The 26,247-nt window shown below is 33.5% G+C and overlaps 1 protein-coding gene across 3 annotated transcripts in view; it reads left to right on the top strand.

The window, feature by feature from the left end:
- LOC130239871 (collagen alpha-1(XIX) chain) overlaps positions 1–26,247 on the top strand; it is a 278,893-nt gene that overhangs the window by 73,721 nt on the left and 178,925 nt on the right. For all 3 annotated transcript variants that reach the window (XM_056471226.1, XM_056471224.1, XM_056471225.1), the window contains 4 exons: positions 6,354–6,407; positions 15,475–15,510; positions 23,670–23,699; positions 25,435–25,461. In XM_056471226.1, the coding sequence (XP_056327201.1) occupies positions 6,354–6,407; positions 15,475–15,510; positions 23,670–23,699; positions 25,435–25,461 (147 nt within the window). The remainder of the gene's footprint in view (positions 1–6,353; positions 6,408–15,474; positions 15,511–23,669; positions 23,700–25,434; positions 25,462–26,247) is intronic.

Here is a 26,247-nt window from a genome sequence, read left to right as displayed (position 1 = left end):
ATGTGGTCATATCGCTTATAGATGAATGACGCCTAGTTGTAGCTTCATTTGTGCTCTTCAGAAACCTATTGGTGACGTCACAGATACTTTTGATAGACAATATAGATAATATCTTTTACAGTCTATGGGAAATACCAGTCTATGGGAAATCCGTAAAATGAACACAAGAATAATCTGCTTTCATTTGATTAACATTATTAATAAACACATGACCATGACAACAGTTGATTTATCTGTGTTATTCTTCTCATAATTTTCCTGATAATAAAGTATGTAATGATACAACACAGTTGTTTATTTGAATGCTATTATAAAATATACTGCGCTTTATTCAGTGTAAGAAGATACATTTTACAGAAGGACTCATTTCAAACACTTGACTAAAGTGAGTTTTGTGTAAAAATGCCATTATGTGTGGTATTTGCATTTGCTTTAGGTTTAACATTAGCAACATTTGCTTTAAAGGGCCACAGTACAAAAGCTACGCAAACAGCTGTCAATATCATAGAATGATTATTTGCAATTTGACTTTAGCTCGATGTTACTGCATGACTGTGACAGAGAACTATGGCTTTGTGCAGTAAACGCTGCTCCAATTGAATACTGCTGATTACAAAACTGGCTTTATAGACAAATGCACATCACAAGACATAACATTTAATGTTGAGCCCTACTGTCAATTGACTATACAGTGTGCACTAATTGTACATTTATGATTTGTGCTGATGCTGTGCATTTTCTGTATTAATCTAACATGCATTTGCTCCCCAGTAAACATTTTTGTGTTTAAAAGAAGTCAAGTAATAAATGCCTAATTATAAACATAGACATCTTGGCGAAAATGGAAAATATAGCTTTTATCATGTGTCATAGCATTGCGTTGCGTGTAGTTAGGACACAGTGTAAAACTACAGTGCATCCGGAAAGTATTCATAGCACTTCACTTTTTCCACAATTTTTTATGTTACAGCCTTATTCCAAAATGGATTAGATTAATTTATTTCCTCAACATTCTACACACAATACCCCATAATGACAATGTGAAAAAAAGATTTTTTGAAATTGTTGCAAATTTATTACAAATAAAAAACCTGAAATATCACATGTACATAAGTATTCACAGCCTTTGTCGTGAAGCTCTAAATTGAGCTCAGGTACATTCTGTTTCCACTGATCATTCTTGAGATGTTTCAGCAGCTTAATTGGAGTTCAGCTGTGGTAAATTCAGTTGATTGGACTTGATTTGAAAAGGCATACACCTGTCTATATAAGGTCCCAGGGTTGACAGTGCATGTCAAAGCACAAACCAAGCATGAAGACAAAGGAATTGTCTGTAGACCTCTGAGACAGGATTGTCTCGAGGCACAAGGCTGGGCAAAGTTACAGAAAAATTTCTGCTGTTCTGAAAGTTCCAAAGTCACAGTGGCCTCCATCATCCATAAGTGGAAGATGTTTCGAACCACAAGGACTCCTGGAGCTACTTCCTAGAGCTGGCCGGCCATCTAAGCTGAGTGATCAGGGGAGAAGGGCCTTAGTCAGGGAGGTGATCAATAACCAGATGGTCACTCTGTCTGAGCTCCAGTGTTCTTCTGTGGAGAGAGGAGAGTCTTACAGAAGGGTCTGTGCAGCAATCCACCAATCAGGTCTGTATAGTAGAGTGGCCAGACGGAAGCCATTCCTTGCCTGGAATTTGCCAAAAAGACTCTCAGACCATAAGAAATAAAATTATTTGGTCTAATGAGACCAGAATTGAACTCTTTAGAGTGAATGCCAGGCTTAACGTTTGGAGAAAACCAGGCACCACTCATCACCAGGCTAATACCATCCCTACAGTGAAGCATGGTGGTGGCAGCATCATGCTGTGGGGATGTTTTTCAGCAACAGGAACTGGAAGACTAGTCAGGATAAAGGGAAAGATGAATGCAGCAATGTAATTAGACATCCTGAATCAAAACCTGCTTCAGAGTGCTCTTGACCTCAGACTGGGGCGAAGGTTCATCTTCCAGCAGGAGAATGACCCAAAGCACAAAGCCAAAATATCAATGGAGTGGCTTCACAACAACTCAGTGAATGTCCTTGAGTGGCCCAGCAAGAGCCCAGCCTCAATACCATTGAACATCTGAGATCTGAAAATGGCTGAACACCATCGCTTCCCATCCAACCTGATAGAGCTTGAAAAAGAGGAATGGGCAAAAAATTCCTAAAGACAGGTGTGCCAAGCTTGTGGCATCATACTCAAAAAGACTTGAGGCTGTAATTGCTGCCAAAGGTGCATCAACAAAGTATTGAGCAAAGGCTGTGAATACTTCTGTACATGTGATTTTTCTGTTTTTTTTTTAATATAAATTTGCAACAATTTCAAAAAATCTTTTTTCACATTGTCATTATGGGGTATTGTGTGTAGAATTTAGAGGAAATAAATGAATTTAATCCATTTTGGAATAAGGCTGTAACATAAAAAATGTGGAAAAAGTGAAGCTCTATGAATACTTTCTGGATGCACTGTATATAGAAAATCTGTAATTGTGCATTCAAAGAGACTGTTTAGGATTTTTGGGATTATAGAAATATGAGTGGCTGGATTGTACATCACAGGCTGGTTGTTTGTATTCACTGTTAAAACACCTCGTAAAAGTGAGCATTGCGTAACTGTGGGTGGAGGGACGACATCAGAGAGGTGTGCTACTTCCCTGAAGGAGTCATTAGATTGTGCTGAAAGCAGTATGGGATCACTCTCTCCATAGACCCCTCTAGACATCCATCATTTAAGAGCAGCCGTACTGTAACCTCCATCAGTCTGTCCCAGAGTGAGCTTCCTCCCCACTGTAGGCCCGATCAAGTTCAAGTGCTGGTTCACACTCACATCTATCTTTTATGGCCTTCAGTTCAGGGTCAACAAAATGATAGGTGTAGGAAAAGTCTTTGGTTGCTGTTTTGTGAATGTGTCAGAAAGGGAGCGCCGACTTAATACTGTGTAGACTGCAGCTGCTTATCTTTATAGAGCAGGAAATGATGGACAATTTGCAGTGATAAATGCTGGAAACTATAGGTACATGATGCGTGGTTTTGAAATGGTGGTTTTACAACTTTTATTCATAAAATATTTTTTATTTAATATTTAAATTTTATTTAATGTTATATTATATTATTTTATATTTTATTCGTTTATATTTTATTATTTTATTTTATATTATACATTTTTTATAAAACATTTTTTTACATTTTTAATAAAATTTTATATTATATAAATTTTTGTTATATTTAATTTAAATTTTTATTTATTTTATTTATTTATTTTATTTTTCATTTTTCATAGTCTAGATTAGAGATGCCCAAACTAGGGCCCGCTTGCCAAAGTTGGCTCAAGGTAACCTTTGATTTGGCCTGCCTTGCCATCTAAGAATGGTCTAGAGATTGTTATTTTAAATTTAATGTAACCTTATATTTGTTTGTTACAAGCTACAAAAAAGCTATCTGAAATGAATAGTTTCAATGAACAGTAAATGGTGTCAATTAATCAGATTTAGTTTAAAATGTACTGTGCATACGATAGAAAGTGGACAATGCAGAGACTTTGGTGAGTGTATCAAGGCAAAGGCAGATTCTGTTTGACTAGTGTATTCAGTGTTGAACTCCACTGTCTGATAGTATGTAACAGTTAATACAATTCAAAGTTATGTTTTCTATTTATTTTTTAATATCATGAAATGAATTAGGAAATTGTGCATGGCAGTTTTAATGTAAAATAGTTTGGTATTTTTATCTTTGGCCCATGGCTATCAATGATATTTGGTTTTTGGCTTTTCATATGAAAAAGTTTGGGCTCCCCTGGTTTAGATGTTATTCAAATACCACTCCAAATACTTCCAATATATGGCTCTTTTTTCCCCCAAAGCATCACCATTTTCACAAAACATCTCATTTGTATTGATCTTGTTTTATAGAGTTGTTCTCCACATTAGTCTTTGCTCCATTGTCATCAATTAAAAGCCCAAATTAGTCTATTCATGAACTCGGAGAAGTGATTAAAACAGGGCGAGATGTTCGTCTGGCCTTAATATAATTCAACATTAATACTCTTACTCGAAAGCTTAACTAAGACAAATCGCTGTATTTTGAGGTTCAGTGTTCCCGCCTCTAAGTGTCCTCTGACTTATTTGAGAAATCTGTGTGTGTGTGTGTGTGTGTGTGTGTGTGTGTGTGTGTGTGTGTGTGTGTGTGTGTGTGTGTGGCTGCCAGTCCTAATGTGTCACACCTAACTAGTGCTGCTGTAAATTCAGCCTGTCGATATGCGTCAGGCCTCGTTTATCAGCCACCTCTCCTCAGCAGCTCTTCTTCCTCTCTCACCTTCTTATATTCCTCTTTTTTTCCCTCTCACCTGTTCTCACTATTTTGCTTTTCAGCAGCAGAAGTTCTGACTTTGCCTGTGGTTTTGCTTTATCTTTGATCAGATTCCCTCTCACAGAGCCCCGTCAGGCAGATAATTCCAACTGCAGCCAAAGGACTTGAGAAATACACTGTATATTTTGTGTGTGTACTTAGGGGGGAGATTGTGCAGAGCATTCACTAAAGTGAGAAGAACATTTAGAAGAAAGAAATCAGATTTGTCATATCAATAAGGCCACCTCAACACCTTGAGACATTAAGAACAACACATACACTTAATACACAAATGTACTTCATTGAACATGTACACATTGACATCACCTATACTGTATTGACCTAATTCTTCTATTGACCTTATTCTTCAATGCGGAAGTGCGCGCGTTTTTGCGATTGTTTTAGAACTTCCGATTCAGCTGCCTATGGGAGAAATGACTAGGAATAATAAACGGAAAAAAACGGTCAAACTACTCGCTCTACAAACAAGTGTTTGCATGACAATACAGACCAAGTAAAATAATATAATAAGAAAATATCAGTTTGCAACACCAAGCAGCAAAACGAGCTGTTTTTAACATTTAAAAATGAATGGAAGTGAATGAGACCGGAAGTTTCGAGCCAAAATGATTCAAATGGCTGCGCCCACTCGTACGCAGAGAATAAGGTGAATACTATATAACTACAGGTTAACTTTGTTTATATATAATAACTTTAACTGTTAAAAGCTATTAGTTACTTGTTATTTAGTCAAAGTTAATAGTAACTAATGGAATTATGGTAAATAATAACTTAACATTTTCTGAATTTGATATTAATGCAATAATGTGCACCTTTTGTAAAGCTGCTTTGAAGCAATAATTATTGTAAAAAGCGCTATACCAAAAAACACGAAATAATGTTCTAATCTTCCCTGTATTTAAGGTTGTGATGATAAATTGATATATTACAAATTAATTCGATTCTGAGATTGTCTAAATGCATTTTGACTCTGAATTGCTTCTATAAGCTTAGTTTTTACCTTGAAATGACACTTTACAAACAGACATACTCTGGTCGCCTCTAATTCCTTACACAGACGCACCACTTTATAAGAATTATAAATAAACATAAAGATCTAATTGTTTTAATGTGTTATTGACATTCTTGTTTTGATTGTTTTGGCATAAAACGCTAGGCCTACCTTTATCCTTTTTTTTTTTTTTTAATGGTACAGAAGTAGCAAGTTTTAAGGACACTAGTTAGCGCAAATGCTAATTCAAACACACATTAATAGTGGTTTCTCGATGCATGAAAATTACATCCAACATAATTACCCAATTTGTGAGAGAATAAAATAGAATTGAAATAGGCTATATTTTTCCTCCCATTAAGATAGTCCGACGGGCAGGGAGGATTAATTTTTGGCAGCCCAATTAGAACGCAATAGCCTAGAGCATCGGGCTAACACTTTTCTGAGCCCTGCCATAGCATTCGTTTTACACACAAAATGCAGACATATGTACCCACGAGTACATATTTCTTGGTTCTCAAAAATGTGTCCCGGGCACATTTTCCGAATGAGCCTGAGTTGAAAAAAAAGGCTGATCAAAAACAACACTAGTGAAGACAGCACAAACAATAGCCATGCATGTCAACAAATGCTTTCCTAAACCAAGTTCAAAAATATTTGTGTCCTGATAACTTTTGGAGGAAAAAAGCACAGACATTTGGATAAGAATTAAACTTTTTAAGGAGATTTTATATAAGTGCATTTTGAGTTTGGAGTTTTTCTGTGGATGTACTAAAAAAACTTTAACCCCAGTGCTTCACCGACATACACTGCACGATTTTTACCTCCCTGCTGAATCCCTAACTTGGTCTGATACACCATCTGCTGACTGTAAAGATTTTCCTCCCTTAGTTGTCCTGTCAGGAAGCTGCGAGGAAGCAGACTTTGATTAAACTGGTTCCTGTTTCTTGTGTCTCCTCAGGGTTTGAAAGGAGATCCTGGACCTCAAGGCCTACCCGGTCTCAAAGGTGATAAAGTAAGTAACCCTGCAAGTTTAATAACATTTACAAACTATATTGCTTAGAGAGAGATGGAGGCTGTATGATCTTGGAGATGAATTTTTTCAGTCTGAATTTTTTATATACACAGAAAGCCACACAGTCTGTTTGTGAGTCATTCTTAGGAAACTGCCAGAAAAAAGCAAGATTTTTAATGTTTTTTCTTCTTCTTTTTTGGAAAATCATTATAGCATTTTTAAGTTAAAAAATGTCACCGCTTGGCAGCTGGTACATTTAGGTCAAAAATGAGGAAAAAATGCGAGTTCTGCAAAGACACCTCCAGTCAAACATTGGGATTATTGGTGAACGGATGCTGGTTTTCCTTGGCAGATGCTGCAACCCCCAACTCGGTAATGAATAAGTGGTGACAGCCTAGCAGAATATCAATAGGCACATGTATCAATATATCATTTATGACATTAGAAAATTCAAGCTGTTTCGTTTCAAGTCTGTGTAATAGGAATAAACAGGAAATGAACAAAAAAAGTGTTTAAGAAACACCCTAAATTCAATTTCAAACGTGTATATAGTTATATTCTCATTATCATTCATTCATTTATTCATTCATTCATTCATTCTTTCATTCATTTTCCTTTGACTTAGTCCCTTATTTATTAGAGGTCACCACAGCGGAATGAACCGCCAACCATTTCAGCATATGTTTTATGCAGCAGATGTTTAACCTAGTGCTGGGAAACACTCATACACTCTCACATTCACACACTATGGCCAATTTTGTTTAGCCAATTCACTTATACCGCATGGTTTTGGACTGTGGGGGAAACCGGAGCACCCAGAGAAAACCCACACAAACACTGGAAGAACATGCAAACTCCACACAGAAATGCCATCTGGCCCAGTCAGGACTCAAACCAGTCTTGCTGTGAGGGGACAGTGCTAACCACTGATCCACCGCGCCACCATATTGTGATTATTAATACTATATTACACAGCTTCTTTTGTTATTTAAGTTCAAATTAAATTTCTTCAACAGGGATGCTTAAACTAATCAAAAGTAATAGGAAAGACTATTTCTTACTGAAAATGCTGCTCAGTTTCTAAATGTGTTCATGAAAAAAACAAAAAACAAATGGAACAATGTTTAAGTTTCTCAACTTCATTTCAACATTAGTAATAATAATAATAAGAAGAAGAAAAATAGGAATAAGAAGACATGTTTTTTCAGCCAGCATATTAGAATGATTTTGGCACTAAAGACTGAAGTAGTGACTGCTGTAAATGTAACTTTTCCTTCACATGAATACATTACATTTATATTGAAATATATGTCTTTTTTAGTTTAGTTACTTTTGTTCATATTATGGTTTAAACTGTATTTTCAAAAACAAACTAACAAACAAAATACCACAATCTTTTTTAGTTTACATTTGCAGAAAAAAATGTAAATATGAAACACGTCTAATAATAATATCATATAATTCACGAAGACAAAAACGGCAAAAATCAATTATTAACAGTGATGGAAAGAGTACTGAAAAATCCTACTCAAGTAAAAGTACCATCACAAAAAATGCAGTGCAAGTAGAGTGAAAATATCTGTTGTAAATATTAACAAAAGTATGAGTAAAAAAGTACTCTAGTGATTGAGTATTACACTAAGAAAGGTGGATGCAGTTACATGCAATTTGAGCATGTGTGTGAAAACGTAACATTCTGTACTGCATTTAGTTATTGTTTAAGGCTATTTGTCAATTTTAGTCATCGTACACCAAACGCCTTCTCATCAGTAACATGCAGTCTAAAAAAATCTCTGGGTCATTGCATTTAACATCTTTGGACCTCTTCTTGGACACTTTCAATGCTCCCAAACGGTATGCTGCATTGATAAAGCAGCTTATTCTGTATAATGTGATTTAGTTTCTATGTGCAATTTCATTGGACAGGAATCACAGGACTTCTTCACCAATCCCCATAGACTAGAAAAAATAAAGTCGTGATTGCAGGTTGAAGGAAAGTAGTAGTAAAAGCACTAAAATTGTACTTGAAGTAAGTGTGAATTTTGAAAACTACTTAGTAAAGTACAACTCCTGAGAAAAACTACTCAATTACAGTAATTTGAGTATTTGTAATTTGTTATTTTACACCACTGATTATTAATTGACCATTTTATACAATGCCCTTAATACAGCAAAACCCTATAAAGAAAGCACCATGAACACTGGTTACATGGAAACATGTCTAGAACCAATCATTGATTGTGTAGCTTTTATTGCTAGTGCTGAGTGTAGCACGTATGAACACTTCTGTAAATCAGGCAAATGAAAGGCAGCACAGTTTTGTGGGATGGAATCAATTTTAATGCCGACAAGTCAGATACTATATGGAAATGGAAAACCTTAATGAATGCAAAACTGCCGTGCAACTCAAATTGTATGTATATATTAAAGGAGTATTTCAGATTATGAGCAGGTTAAGCTCTGCTTGCAGCATTTATTACATTTTGTCGATTAACAGACCATGATATAAACTCATGTGTTTGATTTAAAGCCGTCTCGAAAGAAGTCTTATTGAGGAAGAGGAAGACGTTATTGTGAGTTTCAAAGCAGAAATAGGAAGACAAACAGGGTTTATATTCAGTCAGGATAAAAATAATGTAGGATATTTAAGCCTTTATAAAATTAAATAAAAATAAAATGCCTTTTATACCTTTTTTTATAGCGCATCGTGTTCTGCATCCTGATTGGCTGTAGACCATTGTCAATCAATCTCCTGCATGTCTCCTGTACAGTACAGAATGCGTTCAGCTTGCCAAATTAACATAAATCTTATCGCTAGCAGTGTAAGTTTCAACAAGGATGAAAAAAGGGTTGTAACTGTCCGCAGCAAGACCATCATAAATGGAGGCGCACACTGTATGTGACGTACCACGCTGTGCCATGCAAACAGGTTTCTATCAGGGTACGCACACTGGCACCTCAAGTCAGTGGCTGTCTGCGGTGCCCATCTATGACTCAGGACACTGTTCATATTTCTGCCGTGCCACAGAGAGCCATCTGGATAATTTAATTTCAAGTAACATGTGAATGTGCACATCCGGTGTGTGTTACTGTACTTCCAACTGTCAGGTGCGCGGCGCATACGGTGTACCACCCCCTTAATGATGGAGTCTGCTTTCGCTTCGTGGATCAGTGTCTGGAAGAAGAACATTACGCTGGATACCAACATTATCCGCACAAAAGCTAAAAAGCTTTATGAACCTTTTGCTGACAGCATTGAATGTTTGCACCTGATAACAGGTTTTGATTTTTGGTTTCATTCTATGATACTGGACTTATTTTTCTACGAAAGTTTGAACTTTGAGTGTGTTTAAGCAAGAGAGAAAAGTGTAAAAATATTATTGCCTGTTTGAGTAAAGTGTGTAGTGAGGGGTTTTACAGGTCTTAAAGCATCTATAATAATAACTACTTTGCTGATTTCGCCTATCGTGGGTTTTTTTAGAACTTAACTCCCGTGATAAACGAGGGACCACTGTACACCATAAATCAAAATTAACATAACTAAATATAATTGTGTACTGTTTCTTTGTTGTGATTTAAAATTATTTATTTTTTGTTTTTTTAATACTTGGTCCTCTACACTGTAAATCACAAAAAACACCAAATATTTTTAAAAATTAATAAAATATTTTTCAAAGGTGTAAATCAAACATATTTAATTTCATTTAAATTAATAATTTATTGATAAAATTTAATTAAATTAAACATTTTTATTATTTAATTATTTATTAATTTGTTTTTAATTTAATTGTATTTATTTTATATTATTATGTAATTATTTATTTATTAATTTTATTTTATTTAACTATTTATTGATACATTTTTTATTTATTTATACAATTTAATTATTTATTGTATTTTTATTTTTTATTTGTTTATTTTATTTATTTATTTATTCACTTCATTGCTTATTTATATATTTTATTTTATTTATTTTTTATTATTATTTAAATATTTATCTAATTTTATATTGTTAATTATTTAATTATTTATTTATTAGTTTTATTTAATTGTATTGCATTTTATTTTATTTATTTAATTATTTATTAATTTAGTTTAATTGTATTTCTTGTATTTTTTTTTGTTTGTTTAATTAATTAATAAATGAATAAATTAATTAACTAATTTATTTATTTATTCATTTAATTGCTTATTTATTTTATTTTATTTACATTTTTGTTAGCACGTCTTATTTTGTTGAGTTTACTTCTCAGGTGAAAAATAGCAACAGTTTAATTAATTTACTTGCTAAATGTAACAGTTATTTTTACTTTAAACTTTTCTTTCATGTCATTTATTTGTACGTTTCTGGCCCACAATTATTTAACGGCACTTCTTGTTCAGTGCATAACAACAGCATGCCTGTCCACACAATTTCTGTTTGTTCTTCTCACACGCATACAGTATTCTTATTCCCTGTGGTAATGTCCGCATGTCACACACACTGTTGACAGAAGATAAGTCTCCTTTAATCCGTAACTTTCCTTTAAAAAATGCCTCCCAGAATTCCCAGACAGGCCTTCACAGCAGGGAAGGTGATGTGACATGTGTGAAACAGAATGGAGAATATCTTCCTTCTCTGATATCTGATTGCCCAACACTCCGTATACACACACACACACACACATGCGCGCACACACACAGTCCGCAGTGGGATTACTTTCCAAACAATAGATCAAATGCTAGTCTCTAATTAGCTGGCATATTAGCCGTTGTCTTTTACAGTATTGGCTTTCTTTGTTTGCCTGCTTTGCGCACGTAATTGTCAATGCCGCGTTTTCAGGCCTTGAAGTTCTAATGAGCTCCTCTGAGTAGCGGCAGAGAATAAAACCGGCGTCTTTTTCATCTCATCTCGCAGTCAGACAGAAGGAGGGGAGGAAGACCGTTAGCTGGGATTGAAACTGACAGTCAGAAAGACACGTCACACTCTTCAAACATAGAATGACTCAGAATATCTTCAAACGGGCCAGCTTTAGGTGTTCACAACTTTATACGCCTGCGAACTTTGATGTGGAGTTTCTCTGGATTTAAATTGAATCTGTGGAAGGCTCTGCCTGTTTTTGTCGAGGGGTTTCGACTTGAACTGACGTCTCTGCTTGTATTTCGTATAACCTTGAATATATGAAAGTCCTTCATTTAAGAGCAGATTTGAGAGCATGCGGGTGTTTTATTCTTCCACATATGATTCATAAAGAGATTCTTAGTGGAACAGGTTTTTAATATGATTTCTTGGTCCTCCTGTACTCACTCTCATGTCGTTTCAAAGATGTATGATTTAATTTCTTACAAGGGAACCCATTGAATAAGGGAATAGGATTGTTAATCCTTGGAGGAATTTTCAATGAATAATTGCTTAAACTGTGGAAGAAAAAAAAATATTATTTAGATTAGATTACTCCAAATAATTATCTGAAAAAAAAGTGAACCCAACTATATGATGCACTGCAGCAAAAATATGTTACATTTATGTATCAAGTAACACTTTACAATGCAATGGATGTTTAAGTAAATAAATAAATAAAATGTCCAATATCTATAATATACTGTACATGCAATTTGGTTTTTTCCCCTCCTTCAAATCTACAAATTGGTATTTAAAACAAAAAAGGGCTTGAAGTATATATACAGTTATGTCCATAAATATTTGGACATCGACACAATTCTAACATTTTTGGCACTATACACCAACACAATGAATTTGAAATGAAACAAAGTGTTTTAACTGCAGACTGTCAGCTATAATTTGAGGGCATTTACAACCAAATTAGGTGAACGATTTTGGAATTACAACAGTTTGCATATGCCTCCCACTTGTTAAGGGTCCAAAAGTAATTTGGACAGAATAATAATCATAAATCAAACTTTTTAATACTTGGTTGCAAATCCTTTGCAGTCAATTACAGCCTGAAGTCTGGAACGCATAGACATCACCAGACGCTGGGTTTCATTCCTGGGGGTGCTCTGCCAGGCTTCTACAGCAACTGTTTTCAGTTCCTGCTTGTTCTTGTTCTTCAGTGTTGTTTTTAGCAAGTGAAATGCAAGCTCAATCGGATTCAGGTCATGTGATTGACTTGGCCATTGCATAACGTTCCACTTCTTTCCCTTCAAACACTCTTTGGTTGCTTTTGCATTATGCTTTGGGTCCTTCCCCATCTGCACTGTGAAGCACCGTCCAATAAGTTCTGAAGCGTTTGGCTGAATATGAGCAGAAAATATTGCCTGAAGCGCTTCAGAATTCATCTTGCTGCTTTTTTCAGCAGTCACATCATCAAATAATACAAGAGAACCAGTTCCATTGACAGCCAGACATGCCCACACCATATCACTACAATCATAATGCTTCACTGCTTAGGATCATGAGCAGTTCTTTTCTTCTCCATACTCTTCCTTTTCCAACACTCTGGTACAAGTTGATCTTGGTCTCATCTGTCCATAGGATGTTGTTTTTTTAGAACTCTAATCTGGCCTTCTTGTTTTTGAGGCTCACCAATGGTTTACATCTTGTGGTGAACCCTCTGTATTGTTGATTGTTGACTCTGACACATACACCTACCTCCTAGAGAGGGTTCTTGATCTGACCAACTGTTGTTCGTCACCAGGGAAAGAATTCTTAGGTCCTCCACCACAGTTGTTTTCTGTAGTCTCCTGGGTCTCTTGGTGTTGCTGAGCTCACTGGTGCAGTCTTTCTTTTTAAGAATGTTCCAGACAGTAGATTTGGCCACACCTAATGTTTTTGCTCTCTCTCTGATGGGTTTTTGTTTTTTTTCAGCCTAATAATGGCTTGCTTGACTGATCGTGACCGCTCTTGGGATCTCATCTTGAGAACTGACATATTCCAAATGCATATAGCACACTTGAGATGAACTTTGAACCTTTTATCTGCTCGCTGTAATTGGGATAATGAGGGAATAACACACACCTAAGCTGGTCATGGAACAGCTTAGACGCCAATTGTCCAATTACTTTTGGACCCTTAACAAGTGGGAGGCACAGATGCAAACTTTTGTAATTCCTACACTGTTCACCTGATTTGGATGTAAATACCCTCAAATAAAATCTGACAGTCTGTAGCTAAATTACATCTTATTTGTTTCATTTCAAATCCATTGTGTTGGTGTATAGAGCCAAGGATGTTAGAATTGTGTCGATGTCCAAATATATATGGACCTAACTGTATGTTTAACACAAACAGACATTACAGTTGCATTCATATTTATTAAACATCAACACTGACTTAATTTAAAGCATATCTGCAAGTAGTGGTGTATGGTAAATATGCTATAATTATAATTGCATGTCACTCTACTTTGACACAAAGCTAAATATGTGCTTGCTTGACAAATGTTGTAATCAAAATTAAGTGAAAATACCATATGTAAAAATAAGAATAAAAAGGGTAGCGGTCCTATCAAAATGGGTCTTTTTGTGTGTGCTAATGTCTTTTTAAATGATGAAAAATATGTATCAATGAAATATATACTATAAAATGTCATATTATTATAAATAGATAATATTCTATAAATTTTCTGTTATATACAGTTGAAGTCAGAATTATTAGCCCCCCTTGTTTATTTTTTCCCCAATTTCTGTCTGACGGAGAGAAGATTTTTTTCAACACATTTCTAAACATAATAGTTTTAATAACTCATTTCTAATAACTGATTTATTTTATCTTTGCCATGATGACAGTAAATAATATTTGACTAGATATTTTTCAAGACACTTCTATACAGCTTAAAGTGACATTTAAAGGCTTAACTAGGTTAATTAGGTTAACTGGGCAGGTTAAGGTAATTAGGCAAGTTATTGTATAACGATGGTTTGTTCTGTAGACTATCGGGAAAATCTATACAGTAGCTTAAAGGGGCTAATAATTTTGACATTAAAATGTTTTTTTTTTAATTTAAAAACTGCTTTTATTCTAGCCGAAATAAAACAAATAAAACTTTCTTCAAAAGAAAAAATATTATCAGACATACTGTGAAAATGTCCTTGCTCTTTTAAACATCATTTGGGAAATATTTTAAAAAGAAAAGAAAATTCAAAGGGGGGCTAATGATTCTGACTTCAACTGTATACTATAAAATGTCATACTTTATATATAGATAATTAAAATTCATTTGATCAAATATAATATAATTATTAATATGCAGATGTTTTTGCATTATTGTCAGTAAGCTGTAACAAGTGCAATAATATACAGTCATTATTGCTAACTGATTCCCTTTACACTAGGATCTTGATAATCACCAGCTAACTGTACGTTATTTATTATTATTTTTTGTGGCAAAGTAGAGCTATTTTGACAATCTGTTTTAACCCTTTGGTGGGACTGGAGAAGTTCTGATGTGCCCTGACATTTGTCCTTTTTTTCAGATGCTTATAAACAGTATACAGTAAGTGACTAAATAAATACCACTGTAAAAAGCACAAACTGGGCTACAATAATTTGTTAGCAACATTTATGTACAAGATTGGTCTATCTCTAGGTTTTTTCCTTCACTTTCGTCAATTGGTGAAGTTTTGTTCCCCACCACTGTCACCACTGGCTTGCTTGGTTTGGGACTTGTGGAGCTGCGCATTGATGGATTTGCTCTTCAGTGTTTGGACTTTCAGCAAGAAAATTAAACCACACTGAACTGAACTAAACTGAACTTAAACACTGAAAACTAACACAGTTTTAATATCAGTTTACTAGAACTTCTATGTCAAGCTACTTTGACACAATCTACATTGTAAAAGCTCTATAGAAATAATGATGAAGTGAAGATAGTGTTTTTAAGAAAGAAATGTTTATGCGTCGTTAGTGAAAAACTACAATTTTGTAGTCACTGAAGTCTCAATGAAAAACACACTGAATATTTGTTCACAAGACTTTTGAGAACTGGATCCTGTAGCCTAGAGTTTCTGCTTCAAAATGACGTGTATGATTTGTAAAATATCATCATTTTTATTTGCTTGCTTGCTCGCATAAATAAAACATAAAACTGTAATCATCCCTCTTAATTTGACCGTGTCTCTGTTGCAGGGAGATCCAGGTCCAACGGGTTCAGGAACACTGTCTGTAAGTACAGTATATGCATTCACCCTACAACTACTGTACACTGCATTTTTCACAGCTCAGCATGAAACCGACTCTCTTTAAACAATTCCTACAAAACATGATCTGCATTTAACTCAACATTTGACATTTATGGAGAGACTTTGCTGAGGTTTCAGTGGATGATTAACATTTCTGTTTGAGTTACTGGGTGTTATATTACATGAATCTTTATATAAAAGGAAAGACAACTGTACTTTTTTTATTAACTGCACATTCAGCTCAATTCAAATGTGTCCAGTCACCTTTATTTATGAAGGACTTTTGTTTCAAAGTTAAAATATGTTGTTTCACAGTAAGAGACTTCAAAATATCTTATGAATTAATGATTTAAACTTCATCAAATTCAATAATAATTTATACAAATTGACATTCTGCTGTCATTTATTCAGTTCTATTCATTTCAGTGTTGAATAGCCATGTTGTAAATGTGAAACAAATTAGATTTTGGCATTAACCAGCACTAAATAATAAATTAATAAATAAATTAATAATGATTTGTTAATAAAGTATTGATTTGTGTCAAAATATTCATACAAATATATATTTGTAGTATTATGGAACAATTATACCACTTATTACATGCCTTTTTACCATATAAATACTTATGGGAAGGATTTAAATAGTTTTAAAGTCTTGTTAGTTTACCTTATTACAGTGTAAAAATCATCTTAGCAAGAAAATGAACACTGCAACAACAATATTAGAGTGGTATTAATACTGAAGCCTTTCAATTTCATTTTCAGAAGAATCAATAATTTTAATAGACCTGCAGATGTATGAAACGAGAGCAGAATCTGCAATACCAGGCTGACAAAATTAAAAACTTGAACACAGTATATTGATTTGAGTTTTAATAATTTATTAGTGCATCAAACGCAAAGCTTCAGCAAAGAAAGGTGTGTGATAATACTGAGTGTTTAAAATGTGCATTACGTGTCTTTTAAACCAAACCAAGCAAGGCAAATTATTAAAGTAAAATTGCTACCTTGATGTTGTTTTTTTATGCTGTTTTAATCCCAAATTAAATCTAAATGTATATTTAGTCCTAAAATTACGCATTTATTTTTTCCTATATGTTTTCCCCAATCAAAGTTAGCACAGATGTTCACTTTTCTGAAATATGTCTTTTGCAAATACTGTTCTTAGAAACATGCCATCCATTAAGTAATCCTGAAATAAAAAAGCTTATCACTGTTCCCACAAAAATATTAAGCAGCTGTTTTCAGTATTAGTAATAAGTCTTTTTTTAAAGATTAACATTAACATTTTGAGTAACTGGGAATGAATTCACATATGTTTAAATTCAGTGCAGTTTTTTTTTATATTTTTGCCTTCTGTTATTCAGAGACTAGTTATAATGATCAGAGTGACAGTGGTAACACTTTATAATAACGGCACACTATGAATCATTTATAAAGCATTAGCAAATCATCTTTAATTTAATTTATTCTGTTTATTTGAGCCTTTTTATTTGTCATTTATATAGATTCATCACTTTAGATTAGGTCACAAAACTGCATGAAAATGTGTTAATAATGCATTTATCAACATACAAAGTAACTATTATTATATTTCTGACTAATAAGATGTATAAATATTCATCTGAATAGTTTATTAATCATTTACTTACTGGTTTTGAATGTCATTAAAAAAACCTTCAACTACTCTTAAATAACTAGTTTCTAATTTGTGCAATACTTAATTTAGTAATAGAAAAATTAATCATTAAAGTTTAAATACACAATCATTAAGCACAATATACATGGGCTTAGGTCAAGAATACAGCATTTGTAGCTGTAGTTGTGAACTGCTTACTAATGTCTTTAGAGTTAATGCATAATATGAAGAATTAACTGTTTGCTTAATTTAGTGTGCCGTTTTTATAAAGTGATATCAAATAAACCTGAGATAGAAGGCATTATGTTTTCCACAAATGTAGGATTATAATGCTGTAAAGATACAGAACATTTTGCCTTAACATCATAAGAATAAATTACATTTAAATATATTTCCATATGTATGACAGTTTGGAAAACGCAAATAAATTTCTTCCAAAAAAACCTGAAATACTGATTCATCTGACCACAGTACACGTTTCCACTGTGTGATGGTCCATCCCACATGCCTCCAAGCCCAGAGAAGTCAACGGCACTTGTGGACTCTGTTAACATAGGGCTTCCTTTTGGCACAATACAGTTTTAACTGGCATTTGTGGATGTAGTAATGTATTGTGGTACTTGACAAAGGTTTGGTAAAGTAGTCCTGAGCCCATGTGTTCATATTGCTTATAGATCAATGAGGATTCTTGATGCAGTGAGGGATCGCCTTGTCCTTTACGCACTGAAATTCCTCCAGATTCCTTGAATCTTTTAATTATGTAATGCACTGCTGAAGGTGAAATATCCAAATGTCTTCCTATCTTTCTTTGAGGAACATTCGTTTTTTAACATTTCAATAATTTTCTCATGTATTTGTTGGCAAACTGGCGATCCTCTGCCCATCTTTGTTCCTAAAGTACTAGACCTTTCTTGGATGGTGCTTTTGTACCAAATCATAATTACGATCACCTGAACAAATCACATCATTATTTAACCAATTTACCTGTTACTAGCCTTAGACTGCTCATGTTCCAACTCTATTTAAATGTATTTAAAGAACCAAAATTGGAGTATGTGTTTATGGAAAAAAAACAAAACAAACAACAAAAAACATTAAAAATCATAATTAAATAATGTTAAATGTTGTATATAAATAAAATAATTGTTGTATTGTCTGCGATGACATACAAAGTAAAGTAAAAGTAAAGTTCGAAATCACTACTTTTTTTATTTGTGTTTTACATTGTAGCTTAGGGACACTGACAATGGGGTTGAGGATCCATGTGCAGTTTATTTCTAAGATTAGTTAGGCAGACAACGATCAAAACGGGTGAACAGATACATACAGATAATCCAGAATCATGGTCAATAAACAGGCGAGCTGTCGGTACAGGCAGCAGGCAGGATAAACAATAAAACAAAGCAAGGGTCAAAACACAGCTAGACAAGGGAAAATGCGTCGTAATGTCACAGTTTTAACAGATAACAAGACTCAGCCAAGTCTGTGTGTCTGTGTGCTGTATATATGGTCCATGAAATCAGTCTTTGAGCAGCTCCCAGCGGTGTGTGTGTGTGTAATCAAAGAAGAACTGGAACAGGTGTGAGTGTGGGGTGCATGACAGAATTTGTAGTTCCTTTGGTGGCAGATTTGTAGTTCTCCAGCAATCTGTATGGACTAGATCATTGGTGATTGTGACATTCATACTGTCCCAACTTTTTTCTGATTTGTTTTCAGTTATTATATTATATTATATTATATTATATTATATTATATTATATTATATTATATTATATTATATTATATTATATTATATTATATTATATTATATTATATTATATTATATTATATTATATTATATTATATTATATTATATTATAAAACGTGTGGATAGTTCAAACTGCATTCGCTTTCTTTACCTTTACAACTCAACGAAATGTAAAGTCTAGTCAACACATGCTCAGTCAGGGGGCGATCAACACCATTGTAGGCAGACTGTGGTGGCTAAACGTGTCCAGCAAACAAGGATCTATATAATAAATCCACACATCATATGAAGGATGTTTAGGCAAACAAAAAATTAGAATGCATGTTCTTTGTGTATGAGGATAAACTGTAACAGTCTTGTCCCTTTATGTAACCTAAACAGCACACTGTAACCCAACAGCACTATATCAGGACATAACAGTTATTTACTGAGGCTAATTTTACATTTTATGAGGACAAGCAGAAATACCAGGGATTGAAGCGTGAGAGCCGACAACACGTTCACCGTACCGTCACTCCCGCCTGTAGTCAAGTTGTAAATCGTGCGGGACCAACACATTTTAACAGGCTTTAGTGGAGGATGTTCTTTGTATAGACGAATAGCGTATAGCTTTTTGTCCATGTTGAGGAGTTGATTTTATGCATGTTTAATGGTTGATTTGTTTGTTGGTTTTTTTAATTGTTGATGTTGGCATTTTTGCATCTAACGCTCTGTCAAGTTGTAAATTGTGAAGAAAAAAAAAAACATTTTAACAAGGTTAAGTGGCTGAAATTTTTGTACAGACATACTGTATAATAGATAGTGTTGGGATATCTAGCCAGTTCCTTGCAAGTCCAATAAAAGGTCAGGAGAGTTTTTTCTTTCAATGCAAAAAATATAAGTTATTTATTAGATAAAAATGAATAATTCGATAAACAGAGCAGTGGGTCACGTTACACAAATGCAATACAAGAATTACATTCAAGGAGTTCGCAATAACTCTGCATTTCCCTGACTCCAGAGTTTTGGTGGAATTTGTCACTTCTCAATCATTCAGTTCCAGTTTCCTTTATTTGTGTCATTCAAAACATCACAATAAATTGTAATGCAAAATGAAATTACGTTGCATCAGACCCAACAAGAATATAAAAACATCAAACACTAATTAACCTAACTAAATAAATAAGCATTCATAATTTCAGAAATATAAAAAAATGTAGTTATATAAAAATATAACCCAATTTAAAAAAAAATCACAGAAGGAAATAAATTAATACTCCAATAACTATTGCACAGTTTGTTATAATAGTAATAATAATAGCATTTTGTGCTAATTGAACTATTTATTGATTTCAAGAGTTCACACTTAGCTGATGATTTTTAATATAAGCTTGTTTGGCATGCTGTCTTGGGAGAGAGCCCTGACTTCAAGGGATCCTCGAGCCCAGGGCTCTCTCCCATTCGTAGAGCGAGAGGGGAGCTTGAGCTTAGGTAGATCTCAAACTCCTTAGCTGCGGTAGCTAAGGAAACACTTGAGGAGGAAGGGAGTTAGACGAGTGCCTGAATTGCTTAATCTGTTATGAATTATGTATATCTTTGCATGGTGGGAGGAAACCGGAGGACCCAGGGAACCAGAGGACCCGCCAGCCTGGCGAGGACCAGGGCTGGCAGTGTTCTTGCTGTGGGGCAACAGTGCTAACAACTGGGCCGCTGTGCCACCCGATCTATGAAAAGGAGAAGGGGGAGGAAAAGGGGGCGTTTCTTCCATAGGAAAATAAATGTGGACTAAAAACTGATTATTTATAGTAAATGGGGAATCATATGATTGGGGGATCATGATTAGTTAATGCGAGACTGGCTGTGGTAAATCATAAGCACGTGATCCTCTCAAAATTATGAATAAACTTCATTATTATTAAATACTAGCTATTCAATAGTATTTAAGATGTGGTATTTACATTCTGCAGTCCTCTGGTGCCAACACCTAGGCATACTTCCTCTTTCTGAAAACTTAAGAATTGGCAAATAAGACTTCTCAACTGCAAATATTCTTTGTTCAGCTTTAGCACATCTTTGCTTAAACAAGAAAGCTAAATGAAAAGTTATTTTAGATATTGATGTGCCTTTCCAGTAAGCTGTAACTACTTCTGCAAAAATGCTTCTTTTATATTAGCTTAGGCGTATTATATTATATTATATATATTATATTATATTATATTATATTATATTATATTATATTATATTATATTATATTATATTATATTATATTATATTATAGTACATTATATTATATTATATTATAGTACATTATATTATATTATATTATATTATATTATATTATATTATATTATATTATATTATATTATATTATATTATATTATATTATATTATATTATAATACATATTTGCCATAGTAATTGCAGCATTGTAATGACTCGGAAAGGCAAAACGTGTGGATTGTAGTTCAAACTGCATTCGCTTTCTTTACCTTTACAACTAAATGAAATGTAAAGGCTAGTAAACACATGCTCAGTAAGGGGCGACCAACGCCATTGTGGACAGACTGTAGTGGCTAAACGTGTCCAACAAAGCATATCACACTCAGAAACGAAGTTTGGTTAATATATCACTAGGCAAAACGTATATGAACAAAACAATAGTGAAGAAATGCATTCCTTTTTTCTTAACAAAAATTGAACTTCAACTCTAAAAAACTGGACTGACATAGTTTCAATTTACTAGAACTTCTATGTTAAGCTGCTTTGGCACAATCTACAGTACATTGTAAAAGCACTATAGAAATAAAGATGAATTGAATTGAATTGAATCTCTCATGCCGTGTCTACATGTACACAATCACTTCATTCACATAAAAACAAAAAAAAGTCCTATGAAGCATCAAGAGCACGCCAACCAAGCGGGCGCCTCGATGTCAAAATAACATCAAAAAACACTGCACAAAATATGTTGAGAAACTACCTGGATGTCAAAATGACATCAAACATTGGTGTCAAATACACTTTCAAAATTGATTACAGGACTGTCCTGTAATCAGTTTTTGATGCCAATTTTAGATGTCAATTTCATTCATTCATTTTCCTTTGGCTTAGTCCCTTTATTCATCAGCGGTCGCCACAGCAGAATGAACTGCCAAATTATCTAGCATATGTTTTACACAGCAGATGCCCTTACAGCTGCAACCCATTACTGGGAAACATCCATACACACTCATTCACCCACGCTCATACATTACGGCCAATTTAGTTTATTCAATTCACCTGTACCACATGTCTTTGGACTGTGGCGGAAACCAGAACACCTGGAGGAAACCTATGCAAGCACTGAGAGAACATACAAACTCCACACAGAAATGCCAACTGACCCAGCCGGGACTCAAACCAGGAACCTCCTTGCTGTGAGGCGACAGTTTTAACCACTGAGCCACCGTGTCGCATGATGTCAATTTGATGTCATTTTAACATCAATGACATTGTACTGCAATTTACCTGCATGATAGGACTGCAAAATTCAATGTAAATTTGGAATTGAAGCTTTAAGATAAATACATTTTGCTTCGTTATTTTGGTGCTCAAAAGGCATCAATGTGTGGATGTCAAATGGACGTCAAGTTTTTGACATCAAATCGATTTGCATCTTTCATTTTGATTTTGAAAGTGCCTGCTGGGATTTTTTAAGAAGCCTCAACAAGGGTTATTATCGGTTTTGTTTGGCTGTCAACATGGCACATCAAGAAGAAGTATACAGTATATGTTATCATCGGCACACCCAGTATTTTACAAACCCTATTAGCACAGTTATGAGCATTTTGGTTACGTCAGCCATTGCGCAGACATGCATCTTGTAAGCAACGAAGATCGCTGCGCACAATCTAACGTCACATAAAAGGAATGACAAGCCAAAAACATGGCTACACATACCTGGGAGTTTTTGAAAATCTTCACCCTGACAGGAGTTTTAACATTTTTGGTTTCAGTGACTCCTGATTAAAAAACAAAACAAACAAACAACGGATATGAAAATACTCTTATTAATGTGGACAGGGCCTCAGATTAAAGGGACAGTTCACCCAAAAGTATTATGTACTCACCATTTATTGACTCTCAAGTGGTACTGAAAACCAGAAACCTGACAGAATAGTAGGAAAAAAGTACTCTGGAAGTCAATTGCTACTGGTGTCCAACATTTTTCTAATTATCTTCTTTTCAAAGAAACCAAACAGATTTGGAACAATAAAAAAAAGTAATGACAGAATTTTCATTTTTTGAGGGAACTGTCCCTTCAAGCTCTTCATAGACACATGATGTATCGCATAGCTGATATTGAATGTTTGATTTGATCCATTTTTTGTTTAGATTTTTTTGTGGATCTTGGCATTTTCAATATTTGTCGCTTTTATTTACAGCCTATCACAGGTTGCTTCTCCACTGTTACATTGTGACAGCTTTAGGAGCTTTTCGAGCTTTTGTTCTCTGACTTTCACCACACACTCGGAATGAATGGCTATTTTTGCAGCTGTTTCTGAGACGTGTCAGTGTTTCGAGGATGGCAGGTGAAAGATGAAACCCATGCTGTTTTACTCTGCATCTGAAAGCCTGTCGGTGTGTGTGTGTCTTGTAAATGGTCATGTGGTTTGTCCTTTCAGTAGGTCATGTACTGTAAAGATATCAGTGTTCCTGACCTTTGTTAACAGCTGAAGTTAATTGCCGTCTTTGTTCGATGACATGCGTGATGATTTCTCTTCTGCTTTCTCCTGTAGGTTGAAAATCAAGCTCAAAAAGGAGATCAGGTATAAACATGCATTTTTTTATTTGTTCTGAAAGAGATGTAGTTAGAATGTAGCGCTGTACATTTAGATTTTTTTTCATGATTATGAATAGATAATTTTCTAAAGGAAATAATATAACCACCAATAATGTATGAAATTGATTAACACACACACACACACGCACACACGCACACACACACACACACACACACACACACACACGCACGCACGCACGCACGCACGCACACACACACACACACACAATAGAATAGAAAGTTGTTTTTTTCCAAAAGTAATTTTTAGTAGATGGTATAGTTGTTATACGCAACAAAATACAAAAAGCACATAAACACAAAACGCCTAAAAATGCAAAACATGTGTAAACATTAATAAAACAAACAAAAAAGGATGCATTGTTTGATGATGCAAAATAAAAATAAGTTTGTGAGATGTGGGAATGTGAACTATTGGTGACATTTTTTTTTCTAAGTTATGTAATGGTATTTTACTGTAAAATAACATTAAAATAGTTTTACCCCTTTACTTTGAAATTTGCCATTAATCATGTTGTAGTTTTTTTTTTTTATTGTTAATCGAGATTTTATTTTATGTTACGTTATGTTACGTTACGTTATGTTATGTTATGTTATGTTATGTTCTTTTATTTTATTTTATTTATTTGATTTTATTTTATTTTATTTTATTTATTTTATTTTATTTTATTTTATTTTATTTTATTTTATTTTATTTTATTTTATTTTATTTTATGATGTCTGCATTGTTAATAATTTTTTATGTTAATCAGTATTTTATTTTTTATTTTATTTTATTTTATTTTATTATTTTTCTTTATTAACCATTCAGATGTTTTAATATGTACAATCTTGTTTTTTATTATTAATCTGTATTTTATTTTATACATATTAAGATGTTTGCATGGTTAATAATCTTTTGTTATTGTTAGTCAGTGTTTTATTTATTTTATTAGCAATGCAGACGTCTTTATGTACAATATTGCTTTTTTATTATTAATCTGTATTTTATTTTATTTTATTTTATGATGTTGTCTGCATGGTTAATAATTTTTTTTTCATTGTTAATCAGTATTTTATTTTATTTTATTTTATTACCCATGCAGACATCTTAATATGTACAATCTTGTTTTATTGTTAATTGTTAATTAGTTTTTTATTTTATTTTATTTTTTTATACATATTAAGATGTCTGCACGGTTAATAGTCTTGTTTTTATGTTGTTAATTAGTAACTTTATTTATTTTATTAACCATTCAGACGTCTTAATATGTACAATTTATTTATTTTTTATTATTAATCTGTATTTTATTTTATTTAATTTTAATTTATTTTATTGTTTTATACATATTAAGATGTCTGCATGGTTAATACTTCTTATTGTTAATCAGTCTTTTATTATATTTTATTTTACTTCATTAACCATTCAGATGTTTTAATATGTACAATCTTGTTTTTTATTAATAATCTGTATTTTATTTTATTTATTTCATTTTATACACATTAAGAGTCTGCATGGTTAATAGTCTTGTTTTTATATTGTTATTAGTATTTTATTTATTTTTCATTAACCATTCAGATGTTTTAATATGTACAATCTTGTTTTTTATTAATAATCTGTATTTTATTTTATTTTATTTTATTTATTTTACATCTTAATAAGCAGATGCAGACATCTTAATATGTACAATCTTGTTTTAAATCAACTTTTTTTGTCTGTGCAGGGTCCCTCAGGAATTCCTGGAGAAAAGGTAGGCATCAACATCTTCAAAATTTTTCTTCTTGAATTTAATTAATCATTTTGTTTTTGCCTACCTTAATGAAGTTCACCCGTGAGCTGTGAACATGTCGTTTGAACATCTGTCTCTCAGCACTTTAGTAAGCGTCGACATGTAAACCCGTCCAGGCAGAAGCAGCTGCTGTGTGCTCATATTCACATTAATGTTGCTTCTGCATCTAATCACGATTTTGAGGCCAGTAATGACCACAGACAGGTGGAAGCCTAAAGATTCTTATCCGCCTGTTTGGTTTACTAAATTACTTGTTAAAAACTAGAACCCTGGGCCTACTAAACAAGACATTTTCGCATATTATTAAGAGCTCTCCTAAATAGCTGTAGAAATTTCTAGCTTAACGTTATTCACAAAGCTGCTGAGACAAACCTTTACCTTGGAATACTGCTAGAAATTCTTTTCATGGATTGTTTTGTCTTGTTTTTTAGTTCATATATCTAAAAATTCTTAAATCAAGAAGCATTTTCTTTTTGTTTTAAGAAATACTGTCAAAATCAAGTGAGTTTTACCTTCCAACAGGCACAATAATCTGCCAATGGGGTAAGCAAAATAATATTGTCAAAATGAAAAACAAGATTATTTTGCTTGCTTTAAGGAAAAAGTTAATTTTGGCATTTTATTTCTTAAAACAAGAGAGTGATTTTTACTTGTTTAGAAAATGCTTCTTGATTCTGGCATACAATTTCTTCAAACAAGACAGTATTTTTTGGTTGTCTAGAACAGTGTTTCCCAACCCTGTTCCTG

The sequence above is a fragment of the Danio aesculapii genome, chromosome 13 (assembly GCF_903798145.1).
Source record: "Danio aesculapii chromosome 13, fDanAes4.1, whole genome shotgun sequence".
Taxonomy (NCBI): Eukaryota; Metazoa; Chordata; class Actinopteri; order Cypriniformes; family Danionidae; genus Danio; species Danio aesculapii.
This window is presented reverse-complemented; position numbering and strand designations above follow the sequence as displayed.